At 44.2% G+C, this 13,297-nt stretch overlaps 1 protein-coding gene across 2 annotated transcripts in view; it reads left to right on the top strand.

Moving 5' to 3' along the window:
- The first annotated feature begins 717 nt into the window (after positions 1-717).
- The window catches only part of LOC118092947 (radial spoke head 10 homolog B-like), a 35,151-nt gene continuing 22,571 nt past the window's right edge, over positions 718-13,297 (top strand). Inside the window, exons 1-7 of one of the 2 annotated variants that reach the window (XM_060282897.2) lie at positions 718-1,078; positions 2,128-2,443; positions 4,182-4,257; positions 5,983-6,051; positions 6,715-6,888; positions 10,198-10,283; positions 12,192-12,312. In XM_060282897.2, coding sequence (XP_060138880.1) covers positions 2,202-2,443; positions 4,182-4,257; positions 5,983-6,051; positions 6,715-6,888; positions 10,198-10,283; positions 12,192-12,312 — 768 coding nt within the window. In that variant the 5' untranslated portion in view covers positions 718-1,078; positions 2,128-2,201. Of the gene's footprint in view, positions 1,120-2,127; positions 2,444-4,181; positions 4,258-5,982; positions 6,052-6,714; positions 6,889-10,197; positions 10,284-12,191; positions 12,313-13,297 lie in introns of both variants that reach the window. The other variant, XM_060282895.2, reaches the window with a different exon arrangement.

Here is a 13,297-nt window from a genome sequence, read left to right as displayed (position 1 = left end):
AACAATAAAATAATAACAACAGTCCATTAGGACAACTGAGGGACTTGCCTCACCAACCTCAGCTTGCCCTCCCCTCACAACTCCCATCTCCCTGATTTATTATAACCAAGCAGGGTGACATTGCCTAGCAACTTCCTCCATCTCAGGCCCCAGTAATGTATTGTATTTAAAGCTTTATAAACAGCCATGGCTTCCCCCAAAGGTTATTGGGAGATGCAGTTGTTACAAGTTCTAAATGTTAAGATATTTCCCTCCCAGAGCAACAATTCTCAGAGTGGATTTAACAATAATTCGTGCTTCACAGGAAACTCGGAGACTTGTAACTTTGTGAGGGGAATGGGATTCTCCTAACGACTCTCAGAACCCTTAACAAACTACATCTCCCAGAATCCTTTGCGGGGTGGAGCCATGACTGTTTAAAGTGGTATCATAGCGCTTTAAATGTTTGGTGTGGATGTGGCCTTTAACAGAATTGAGCCGGGAGGAAAATGGGGACAAGGCTGGGACTGGTTGGCACAACCAACCATTGGCTCTCCCTCCACGGACTGTTGGCTTCTCTTCCTTCTGCCCCATCAGTGCCAGTATGGGCGGCACCCCCACCACCGAGCTTCTTTTCTTTTGTAAAGGAGGCTGTGGCGACAGGCTAATAGGTGATGGTCCCTTTAAGAAGAATGCTCTCCCTTCCAGTCCTCCTCTCACCCCTCCCGCCCTGAGAGTGGTTGCTATGGTAACTGTCCGGGCTTAAGACGCTGCAACCGCTGCTGCTGCTGCTCCTTAAATCTCTGCAGAGAATTTCTGCTGGAGGTTGGAGACTAGAAATTCTCTGTCCTTTTGCTTGTGTGCGTAAGCGATGGACACCAACAGCTCCATCCAAGTCTGAGGGAGGTACTCTTTGAGCAGCCCCAGCCTGAAGATTTTTGCGTCTTCCAAATATGTGGATGCAATTCATTTTAAAAAAATAAAATCCTTTTTAAAATACTGTAGCTTTTTTTAAAAAATAGCTTTTTAAAAAAAGAAATGCCATTACTAAGGGACTAGATCCAGCGGGCTTCCAGAAGGGAGCTTGATGTTGGAGAAGGTTTGTTCAATTGCCGTTAAACGGATCACAGAGCACAACAGGTCTCTCTCTCTCTCTCTCTCTCTCTCTCTCTCTCTCTCTTTCTCTCTCTCTGTGTGTGTGTGTTTAAACTGGATTTTCCCTGGAAAGATAAATCTGAAGGGAGTGGGATATGGACTGGCAATTTTGTGTGTGGATGATGATGATGATGATGATAATAATAATAATAAATATCATGAGGAGCACTGTTCACACAATAAGCTCTCATCTCAAGGCACCTCTATATGGTCAACTGTGTTCTATGCTGCCAAAAAAGCCACAGAGTAACAATTGAGGGCGGTGGGGGGGGGGCACACACACACAAAAACACCTGTGTTGTGGCATGAGTGAACTCAACTGGAGAAGTTTTGACTCCTTTCCAGATAGCCATTTCCCTATTAAACAGAAGTCTGCTTAACCGCATTGCATATGTGTGTTCATTTTTATTTTTCCCACTAAAATGAACACACTTTAAGTTCATTGCTTAAGCATGAAATGGACTTGTACAAAATTTAAAGGGCAGGAGGCTTGTTTGGTTTGGCAAAAAAACAATGATTTTCACCTCCTTCCCTGAATTCCGGTAGCAATCCCATGTGAAGAATGTTATTTATGACTTCAGTTATTGTCTGAATTAAAACAAGGAAATCCTATAGTAAGTGGCTGACAGGCCCTCTATTCTTAGAGCTCTGTTTCCCCCTCCCTTATTTTTTTTTATTGCCCTTGATATCTCTTCTGATAACCCTCTTCCCATGTAAACGCCACCTTGTAGAGTGGTAGGGACAGCTGGATCATAGCCTCTGTCTCTTGACTTACACTATTGTTTTAAGATTAGTGTGTTAAGCTCTTGTTTCCTAGTGATGCTCCATCCCATGACAAGGCTATGCTTCCCTTGGTGTTGGCTGATGGCAAGCTGTGCTTCAACTTCCTTGTGGACCAGGTGCTTAAGAATGTGATTGTTTTGTTGGACTCAGGTAGAGGAAGCTTATGTATATGTATATGTATGTGTATGTTCCCCGTCTCTCCCTTTACAGGATCTGTAAAGTTTGAAAAGTGAAGGCAAGATACCGTATCTAGGGAGTCCTGATTTTGGTATAATTCAGCTGCGATGGGTAAAGAAAAGAAGAAAGACAGTAAGAAAGGAGACAAGTCTTTGCCTCCTCCTCCTCCTGCACACGAGCCACCAGTAGAACCTGCTACTTCTGTACCGAGCATCCCACTGGATCAAGTGGATGAACAGCAGGCAGCCCAAACAGTTCCCCAAGAAGAGTTGAAAGAGGCAGTGGCACTTCCACCCCCAGAACCCATTTTGTATGAGGAGCCTATTCTGACTCAGCTCATCGTTGAAAGGTAAACTAGAAGGACTGGGGTGGGGGATGGAGGACTTAGACTATGTATGTGTGGCTGGTACCTAAGGTTAATAACAGGCTTAAATTTATCAAGGTTAATAACAGGCTTAAATGTATGCAAAGGCATAGGTAAAGGTAAAGGGACCCCTGACCATTAGGTCCAGTCGTGATCGACTCTGGGGTTGCGCGCTCATCTTGCATTATTGGCCGAGGGAGCCGGCGTATAGCTTCCAGGTCATGTGGCCAGCATGACAAAGCCACTTCTGGCAAACCAGAGCAGCACATGGAAACGCCGTTTACCTTCCCGCTGTAGCGGTTCCTATTTATCTACCTGCATTTTGATGTGCTTTCGAACTGCTAGGTTGGCAGGAGCTGGGACCAAGCAACGGGAGCTCACCCCGTCACAGGGATTCGAACCACCGACCTTCTGATCAGCAAGCCCTAGGCTCAGTGGTTTAACCACAGCGCCACCTGGCTTCTCATACCACTTTAATAGCTCCTTCAAAGCATCCTGGGAAATATAGCTCTATGAGGGGTGTCCTAACACTTTGTACCCTTAGCAAACTACATTTCCCAGGATTCTTTGGTGGGGGTATGACTGTTAAAGTAGTACTTTATACTTTATACTACTGTTAAAGTAGTATAAAGATGGTTTACATTACATTGAAGATGCAATCTTGCAGTTTACTAGCTAATTAGAGGCTGGGTCCTCTTCTTTCTGGCAGTGTAAACTAGGGTTGCCAGACTCAATAGTGGACAGGACTTCTGTGCCTTTAATTGCCCTGCTCTCTTTTGAGTCTGGAAACCTTAAAGAGAAACCAGCAGACCCTTTGTTTAATTTCCAAGCAGGGCAATTAAAGGCACAGAAGTCCTGTCCACTATTGAGTCTGGCAACCCTAGTGTAAACAGAGTAAGGTAATTATAATATAATAACTATAATATATTTATTTTGAGTTTATTTGCTAATATATACCCTACTTTAGGGTTGCCATATTTCAAAATGTGAAAAACCAGCACACCACATTTCAGAAATTCTCCATGGATGTCAATTCTGCCTCTGAAATCCCAGATGTATGGCAGACCTACCCTACTTTAATCCAAGGGCTCAGGGCAATTTGTAAATTTCAGACAAATATAAAAAGATTGTGCCTACTTTGAGGTTGGGAATCTATTTAATTAGATGACTCCTTGCTGGTTTCTGAGTGAGAGTTGTTACATCTTTTGCTTACCTTAATGAAGCAATATTTTTCATCCCTGCATCTGCTGGGGGTTCCATTCCATTTTGCAACCTTACACCTCCAAGACTACAATGATGTTAGAATGAATAATTAGTACCAAGTTTTATCTTTGAATCTAAATGTTAAAATAAATTACTCATTCTCTGTTTTTGCTTTGTTTCTCCCCCCCCCCTTTATTGGGGAAGCAAGGAGAGTGGGCTGGCCTTCTGCAGAATACCACAACTTGTTGCAGAAGTTTCTCAACCCCCAAAGAGTAAAAAAAGGGGGGCCGTGTGTGTGTGTGTGTGTGTGTGTGTGTGTGTGTGTGTGTGTGTAAAAGGTGAAAACTTTACTAGTTACACCTTCTCCACCACTGATGCACCCTGGTGAGAAAAGTTGTTTTACAATTTGATATAGATTAATGCTTCTATTTCATGCTCGAAATTATTTTGTCTGTTCATTATATGGATTTATTCAATACCAGTTAATTTTAATCTTAAGTATTCCCCCCCCCTCTTGTAGCTACGAAGGAGAAAAAATCTGTGGGTTATATGAGGGAGAAGGAACAGCTCATTTTCAAGGAGGCAATGTATACAAGGTGGGAACATTTGATGGTGGGCTCTGTGTGTAATATCTTTGGGGTGTTGGTATGACCTGAACCTGTGAGATAGGCTCAGATTATTGCTTTTACTACTCTGTGACTGTAGTGGTGTAATTACCAAGAAGCTGCTAGTGTTAGGCCAGGCATCCCCAAACTTCGGCCCTCCAGATGTTTTGGACTACAATTCCCATATTCCCTGACCACTGGTCCTGTTAGCTAGGGATCATGGGAGTTGTAGGCCAAAACATCTGGAGGGCCACAGTTTGAGGATGCCTGTGTTAGACTCTAGATTTACTGTATTTTTCGCGCCATAAGACGCACTTGACCATAAGACACGCTTAGTTTTCAGAGGAGGAAAGGGGGAAAGCCCTTCTTTTGCAAAGAGGAAAAGCCTCATTTGGGGGGATCATCTCATAGTTGTGTAGTTTCTTTTGCAAAGAGGAAAAGCCCCATTTTTAATGGATCAGCTCAAAGTTGTTGAGTTTACTTTGCAAAGGGAAAAAAATCCTGTTCAACTCACAGTTCTGCAGCTTCTGGTAATCTAATCAGCCAGATAATCCAATCAGCCAGTCACATGTTGCTGGGGAAACAAACAGCCTCCCTCTGCAGAACATTCAACAATGGAGGCCTGGGCAAGGGGGCGGGGCTGTAAGGAAGCTAGCATCCCTTATCTCCCTCCCCTATCTCTTGCAATCAGCTGCTGAACGGCTTCTTCTTTCCCTCTTGTTAGCCTTTAGCTCTTTCTTTCTTTTCTTTTTTAAAAAAAGCACGATCTGCTTTTCGCCCCTGGGCAATTCGGCTCCAGCGACCCCGCATTCGCTCCATAAGATGCACATACATTTCCCCTTACTTTTTAGGAGGAAAAAAGTGCATCTTATGGAGCGAAAAATACGGTAAGTTGCCCCTCAGGCAGCAAATGTCAATTAAGGTCATGTCCACACCATACCTTTAAAGAACTCTTATGCTATTTTAACACTCACCTAACAATTCCCAGCACTAACAAACTACAGTTCCCAGGATTCTTTGTAGGAAGACATGAGTGTTAAAATAGCACAGTCATACCTCGGTTTAAGTACGCTTCGGTTTGAGTACTTTCAGCTTAAGTACTCTGCAGACCCGTCTGGAACGGATTAATCCACTTTCCTTTACTTTCAATGGGAAAGTTCGCTTCAGGTTAAGTACACTTCAGGTTAAGTACAGACTTCTGGAACCACTGTGGAAGGACGTGTGGATCCAGAATTGGCCTCCACAGTCACTTACGGACCCATTGTTAAAACCATGTTTATGGAAGAAAATCTTACTTGGATACGAGTGATTGTCAAAGAAGAAGAAGATACAGTGGTACCTCATGTTGCGTACAGGATCCGTTCCGGAGCCCCGTACGCAACACGAGCAGTACGCAACATGAAGTGCCGCATCTGCGCATCTGCGCGATGCGATTTGGAGCTTCCGCGCATGCGCATGGCGTCATTCATCGCGTTAGCGCATGTGTGAACTGCCGAACCCGGAAGTAACCCGTCCCGGTACTTCTGGGTTCAGCACGTACGTATCCCATGTCTTATGCAACCCGCAGCATTCGTAACAAGAGGTATGACTGTATTGATAACTGTATTGTTTATGTAGAGAATTATGCAGAAATTCTGGTTTAAATATGCTGGCCGTTTGCTGTAATAAACACTGATTGATTGATTGATTGATTGAAATCTGTGTTTCATTTTGAAGGGCATGTTTTCTGAAGGCCTCATGCATGGACAAGGAACATACACATGGGCTGATGGAGTGAAATATGAGGTAAAGTGTCGTGTTAAATGGAGCATCATTACAACTGCCTTGGAGGCCCTTAACTTGCAAGTACATGCCTTAGACTCTTGCCACAAGGATAAATTGCCATATGCGTATATTAAATCTTATGTCTGTGCTTGTTTGTAGTGATAAACCGAGAACCTGGGCTTAATAAACCATTAGTTAAAGTTAAAGGTACCCCTGACCCTTAGCTCCAGTCGCAGACGATTCTGGGGTTGCGTGCTCATCTCGCTCTATAGGCTGAGGGAGCCAGCATTTGTTCGCAGGCAGCTTCCCAGTCATGTGGCCAGCATGACGAAGCCGCTTCTGGCGAAACTGAACAGCACACAGAAACACCGTTTACCTTCCCGCCGGAGTGGTACCTATTTATCTACTTGCACTTTGACGTGCTTTTGAACTGCTAGGTTGGCAGGAGCTGGGACTGAACAACGGGAGCTCACCCCGTCACGGGGATTCGAACTGCCAACCTTCCAATTGGCAAGCTAGGCTCAGTGGTTCAGACTACAGCGCCAACAGCACCCCTTAATAAACTATACTTTTCGATTTTTTTAAAAAAGAAAAGGTATAATGTTCTTCAGCATCAATTTCCAGGTAAAACAATAGATCTCTTCCTCTAGCTGTGAATCTCTTTTGTCTCACCCCTCTCTTTAGGGAAACTTTGTAAAGAACCTACAAATGCATCATGGCAGTTACACCTGGCCAGATGGCAGCGTCTATGAAGGAGAGGTAAAGAGCGGGATCAGGCATGGCTTTGGCATGTACAAGTGTGGCACCTACCCTGTTTCGTACATCGGCCAGTGGGTCGAAGGCAAAAGGCATGGCAAGGTAAGTACAGCATCATGGCTGAAGCATCACCTGGATTGCTGGGGCATTCTGGTTCAGGAAGATCTCTCCTGTCCTGTGCTCAGAGCTGCTACCAAGTCAAGACACCAGTGCCGGATTTACGTATAGGCTAAACAAGCTATAGCTTAGGGCCCCACTCCCTTGGAGGCCCTAAAAAAAATTAAAGGAAAAGAACCTGAAGGAGCGTCTCCACTCCCATCGTTCTGCCCGGACACTGAGGTCCAGTACCGAGGGCCTTCTGGCAGTTCCCTCGTTGCGAGAAGCCAAGTTGCAGGGAACCAGGCAGAGGGCCTTCTCGGTGGTGGCGCCCGCCCTGTGGAACGCCCTCCCATCAGATGTCAAAGAGAAAAACAGCTACCAGATTTTTAGAAGACACCTGAAGGCAGCCCTGTTTAGGGAGGCTTTTAATGTTTAATAGATTATTTTATTTTATTTTTCTGTTGGAAGCCGCCCAGAGTGGCTAGGGAAACCCAGCCAGATGGGTGGGGTATAAATTTATTATTATTATTATTATTATTATTATTATTATTATTATTATTATTACCTGGATGTACATTTACAAAATATAAGATAAAAAAACAAATAAAATAAAGCCTACATACAGCAACAGTGTTTTGTGTTGTGTAGGCTCCTATGATGTAAGCCTGCTAGCCTGCTCCCTAAAATATCACTGGTTTGCTCATTTCTATATATAGGGTGCTGTAAGAATCATGGTGTGGTTGCTCACGAGTAACCACACAGGACTCCAACCTGGTTATTTACAGGTTTATTGTGCATGCTATGTACAGTGAAGAGCAAACAGTTTCATGACTGTCCTAGTCACTAGCAGAATCCAGGAGTGCCCCCTTCCGGTTTCTACCCCAGCATAAGAACTTGGACACCCCCAGCCTCCGCCTCCCCTCTTTGTATTTGAGTCCCCTGCACAATTGGGGCAATGGAAGTAGCAAGTAGCTTCTCCCTCTCTGAGCCCTCTGGGCTAAGGTGGTGCAAGGGCTCCGAGCTAATATCCTGGAGCCCCTTCTCCGTGGTGCTGATCGCCTCCTTCTCCTCCCCGCTGGAGGTTTGACTGCTCTCCCGGTGGGGATCCCTGCGACCCAATCTCCTGCCTCCCTCATCCATCCATCCCGGACCCTGTGGATGCCCCCTGACAGGTGCCTACATACTGCGTGGACTGGTTGCATACTTCTTAATTGTATTTCAGTTCAACAATTACTTTGATAAAATACATATTTTGTTATGTGCAAATGGCTTTAGATACCTATTAGGTCCATAAATTCCCATATAGCATATATTCAACACAGAATACCCATGACAATTTGTTGTTGACAAAGGACAGCTGGACATATAAAGGGCCCCATTACCTTCAGTAGCATCTTCCTTTGGCAATCACTCGTAGCTGAGTGAGATTGTCTTCCACAAACACAGTTTTAACAATGGGTCCGTAAGTGACTGTGGAGGCCAATTCTGGATCCACACGTCCATCCACGGGGGGGCATTGGTTTCCGGGCGGGAGTTGATCACGGTGTGGATTTGCCAAGCGTGCCTTCCTCTTAGCATTTCCTGAGATCGAGTTTCTTCAAAGACCATGACACTTTTGGTAAAGGCTTAGTAGCTTAGGGCTTCATCAAACCTAAATCCGGCCCTGCTAGACACAGATTAAAGATTTGCTGGGTTGCCTGAAAGGGGTTTGGAATTGACAAGATGACTGATAGCTGTCCTCCTTTCACTCTTCATGGGTTTTCTACTTTGCAATTGGTGTCATAGTTAAAAAGCAAACAAAACAGGGTCAGATCCAGGCTTGAAGGGGCTCTTGGCCTCTTCTGGACCCCCTGTTAGGGAGAACTTACCTTTTAATTATGGCAGGTAGCAGCAGCTGAGCTCCAATGAATGTGTGCTTTCCATTCTGACCTGTGTCACTCAAATGTACAGCAGTCTCCATTCTGCTGCATGTTGTCTTTAGACAAAAAAGGACGTTATTCTTCTTGCTGTCCACTGTGGCTGAATTTTACATAATTAATATGCTTCCACCCCCATTCCATTCATTTCAATGCAAAGGAAATGCAAACATGGAAACCGTAATCAGTTATACATTGTCCCTGGACTGAAAGCAACAATGGTCATAGATAGATAAACTTTATTTCGGCCATAGGCCCATAATACACAGCAAACAAGGATAAAACAGTATAAAACCGTCATACATAAAAACAATCAGACAAAATAAAGACATAAAAGAATCAGAGCAATCAGATAAGGCAGCCCCTCATACAAGGAACTTATGTACAACATATTTAAATGTTTCAAGTAATTTTGTGGGGCTTTTAGCTATGGTTAAAACATTAGTACATTGCAGGCCTTCATTTTTCATTAATCAGATCTGAAGGTTACTCGAATGATGTAACTTTGTATCAGTAAACGTAAAGTAAATTATGCTGCTTCTTTTTGTAAGAAAGAACTGAAATCAAATATCTTGCTACAAGTAGTGTTCTGGTCGAATCATCATCTTGCAGCAGATATGTTAATTGGGACTCCAGCGGCTTGTCCATGATTTCCAGAATTAGAGGAGACAAGATTCTAGCCCGAGCCGGCATATGCAGGGGGCAACAGAACAGTATGTGGTAGAGGGATTCTATTGTTCTGTTGTCACACGTGCATAAAACTGAAATTTGGCCTTTGGAAAACCTGTGCCCCAGGACATTGGATGGGAAGACATTAAATCTTGCTTTGATGAAGGCGAATCTGTGGGCTGCGACAGAAAGAAAGGACAGATAAGATGGAATCTGAGGCGTGGGCTGTATGCCTTGATTCAGCGGGGAACATGTACTACCACCCGTAATAATATTTTGATGGAAATCATAGTTATCTAGTTTTTGAATTATAGTTCTTTTGGCTGAGGGGCAACAATGGTCAGTACTAATAATATTTGCAGGACTGATTTCCATTCCAACATGCTTCCTCCCAGCACCACTACCTCACAATCTGGTTTTGAAATTGGGCAAATCTAGCTATTTTGGTTTCTCATTTCCCCCCAGCCTTTGATGCTCTATATTTCCACATTAGTTTGCGTTTCTTTTCAGTCCTCCTGAAAAATCATGACCATTTCAATGCTATTTTCTCCTAACCTGCACTTTTTTGTGTGCATTTTTTTCCCTTGATATACATACAGTAAGTACATACAATGCGCTTTTGGGTGTCATTTTCATGGATACATGCATTTATAATGCACACTTTACCTTAGTACATGCAAATGCTTAGGCACTGGTTGATTAATGCTCTTGTATGATGTGCTTTCAGGGCACCATTTATTACAACAAGGAAGGTTCTTCCTGGTATGAAGGGGACTTCGTATTCAATGTAAAATGTGGATGGGGAATAAGATGGTAAGTTTTAGAACCTTTCTGATTCAGCAGATCTTTGGACACATATCAGCAGGACACATATCTGCAGGAAACTCACATTTTCATTTATTACACGTGCATCAAGGAAGCCAAGGTACCCTCTGTTGGTTTCCCCTGTTATGTCCTCATAACAGCCCTGTGAGGTAGGCTAAATTGAGAGATTGAGGACCAAACCACATATTATCATGATTGCATGTTCAAAACAATATATTTATGACGGGCCACACATTTATTTTAACAGAAACCATCCACAGTGGCCCTTGCAACTGGATTTTGTTTGTTTGTCTAACGTAGAATGATGACCAGTCTTAAACAAACCACAAAGGCAACTTGTGATTTGGCCTAAGATTAGCCAAAAGCGAGCTTCATGGCTGAGCAGAATCCATTGTTTCCTCATTCCAAGCTGAGCTTATCCGTCACTATTCCACAATTACATATTAGGTATCCTAAACATGAATCAAGTTGAAATGCACTAACAGTCAAATATGGTGTTATGTGTTTGGTTGGGCTATCTCAAATACTGCCAAGGACTAATACTGGAGACCTCTCTCCCACCTTTGGAATGTAAAACCCATCAGAGTTTGGGAAGGTGGCATCTTGGGAAGCTTTTAATTTTATATGCACTTTAAAAAAAGAAAGAAATGCAAATACTGTAGCAGCTACTGGTTGAGGGGAGCAGTAATTATCGGGATTGAAGCAGGTGAGGAGGGAGTATTTAACCTTTTCTTCCTTGCTGCAATGAAAACTACTCCTCCAAAGTTGCTGTTCGCATTGGGAGCAAATCTAGTCACCTTCCAAGGTACATTCCTATAAACATGGAGGTTCCGTTCAGCTTTTATGGGTAATATACTTCTCCTCCACCGTAATTTTCTCTTTCCCCCCTTTACAGCCATCTGCTACCGGTAGTAGCTGCATCACATCTTGGGGAAATGACTTTGCATCGCGACTTTATGAAATGTCAGTCTATTTTAAAACAATATTCATAGAATCATAGAGCTGGAAGAGACTACAAGGACCCTCCAGTCCAACCCCCTGCCAAGCAGGAAACACCATCAAAGCATTCTTGGCATATGCCAGTCAAGCCTCTGCTTAAAGACCTCCAAAGAAGGAGACTCCACCACACTCCTTGGTAGCAAATTCCACTGCCAAACAGCTCTTACTGTCAGGAAGTTCTTCCTAATGTTTAGGTGGAATCTTCTTTCTTGTACTGTAGTTTGAATCCATTGCTCCGTGTCCGCTTCTCTGGAGCAGCAGAAAACAACCTTTCTCCCTCCTCTATATGACATCCTTTTATATATTTGAACATGTCTATCATATCACCCCTTAACCTTCTCTTCTCCAGGCTAAACATACCCAGCTCCCTAAGCCGATCCTCATAAGGCATCGTTTCCAGGCCTTTGACCATTTTGGTTGCCCTCTTCTGGACACGTTCCAGCTTGTCAGTATCCTTCTTGAACTGTGGTGCCCAGAACTGGACACAGTACTCCAGGTGAGGTCTGACCAGAGCAGAATACAGTGGTACTATTACTTCCCTTGATCTAGATGCTATACTCCTATTGATGCAGCCCAGAATTGCATTGGCTTTTTTAGCTGCTGCATCACACTGTTGACTCATGTCAAGTTTGTGGTCTATCAGGACTCCTAGATCCTTTTCACATGTACTGCTCTCAAGCCAGGTGTCATCCATCCTGTATTTGTGCCTTTCAATTCCCCCCCCCAGTGTAGTACTTTACATTTCTCCTTGTTAAAATTCATCTTGTTTGCTTTGGCCCAGTTGTCTAATCTGTTAAGGTCATTTTGAAGTGTGATCCTGTCCTCTGGGGTATTAGCCACCTATTCGTTGGAATTGCCACTCACTTTGCTTTCCTTGTTCGTTTTTTCCCTTCATAGTTATAAATCTGGGAATATCTATGAAGGCCAGTGGGAGAGGGACATGCGTCATGGAGAAGGGAGGATGCGGTGGCTCACGACAAATCAGGAATATACCGGGCAGTGGGTTAATGGCATACAGGTAGGGCTGAACAGCTTGGGTGTTAAAGTGGTCCAGATAGGACTCAAGTAAACTTTAGATTAATTGTGTGACTTGCAGCCACATCAGGGTTTTGTTTTTTAAATCCTCTCTGTGGGAGGGCAATTTCCATTAGCCTGCAGTGTGGAGGGGTAGGAGATCCATCTCCTTCTTCTAACACCCAATTACCTCCCGATACAGCAACTGGCGATAGAAGTAAAGCTCTCATTAACATATTTGGGCTTCGCGGGTTGGTAAATGCTTCTCTCCATGAGGGAGCCTTCCCAGACCTGCTGAAAGAGGCGGTTATTAAACCGCTTCTTAAAAAACCATCTTTAGATCCGGCCAATATGGCCAACTATCGCCCAGTCTCAAATCTTCCATTCTTGGGCAAGGTGATTGAGCGAGTGCTTGCGGAACAACTCCAGGCACGCCTGGAAGAAGCAGACCATTTGGATCCCTTCCAGTCAGGATTCAGGCCTCATCATGGGACTGAAACTGCCTTGGTCGCACTGGTCGATGATCTCCGGCGGGCTAGGGACAAAGGTAAGAGCTGTTTCCTTGTTCTGCTGGATCTCTCAGCGGCTTTTGACACCATCGACCATAACATCCTTCTGGACCGTCTAGAGGGCTTGGGAGCTGGGGGCACTGTCATGCAGTGGTTCCACTCCTTCCTCCTGGGCCGTGTTCAGAAAGTGGTGGTGGGGGATGAGTGTTCAGACCCCTGGGCTCTCACTTGTGGGGTGCCTCAGGGTTCTGTCCTCTCCCCCATGCTTTTTAACATCTATATGCAGCCGCTGGGAGAGATCATCAGGGGGTTTGGGCTGGGTGTCCATCAGTATGCTGATGATACCCAGCTCTACCTCTCTTTTAAATCAGAACCAGTGAAGGCGGTGAAGGTCCTGTGTGAGTGCTTGGAGGCGGTTGGAGGATGGATGGCGGCTAACAGATTGAGATTGAATCCTGACAAGACAGAAGTACTGTTTGT

This window comes from Zootoca vivipara, chromosome 13, assembly GCF_965207765.1.
Source record: "Zootoca vivipara chromosome 13, rZooViv2.hap1.1, whole genome shotgun sequence".
NCBI classification, from domain to species: Eukaryota; Metazoa; Chordata; class Lepidosauria; order Squamata; family Lacertidae; genus Zootoca; species Zootoca vivipara.
Note: the sequence above shows the minus strand (reverse complement) of the source record. Positions and strands in the feature narration are given on the sequence as shown.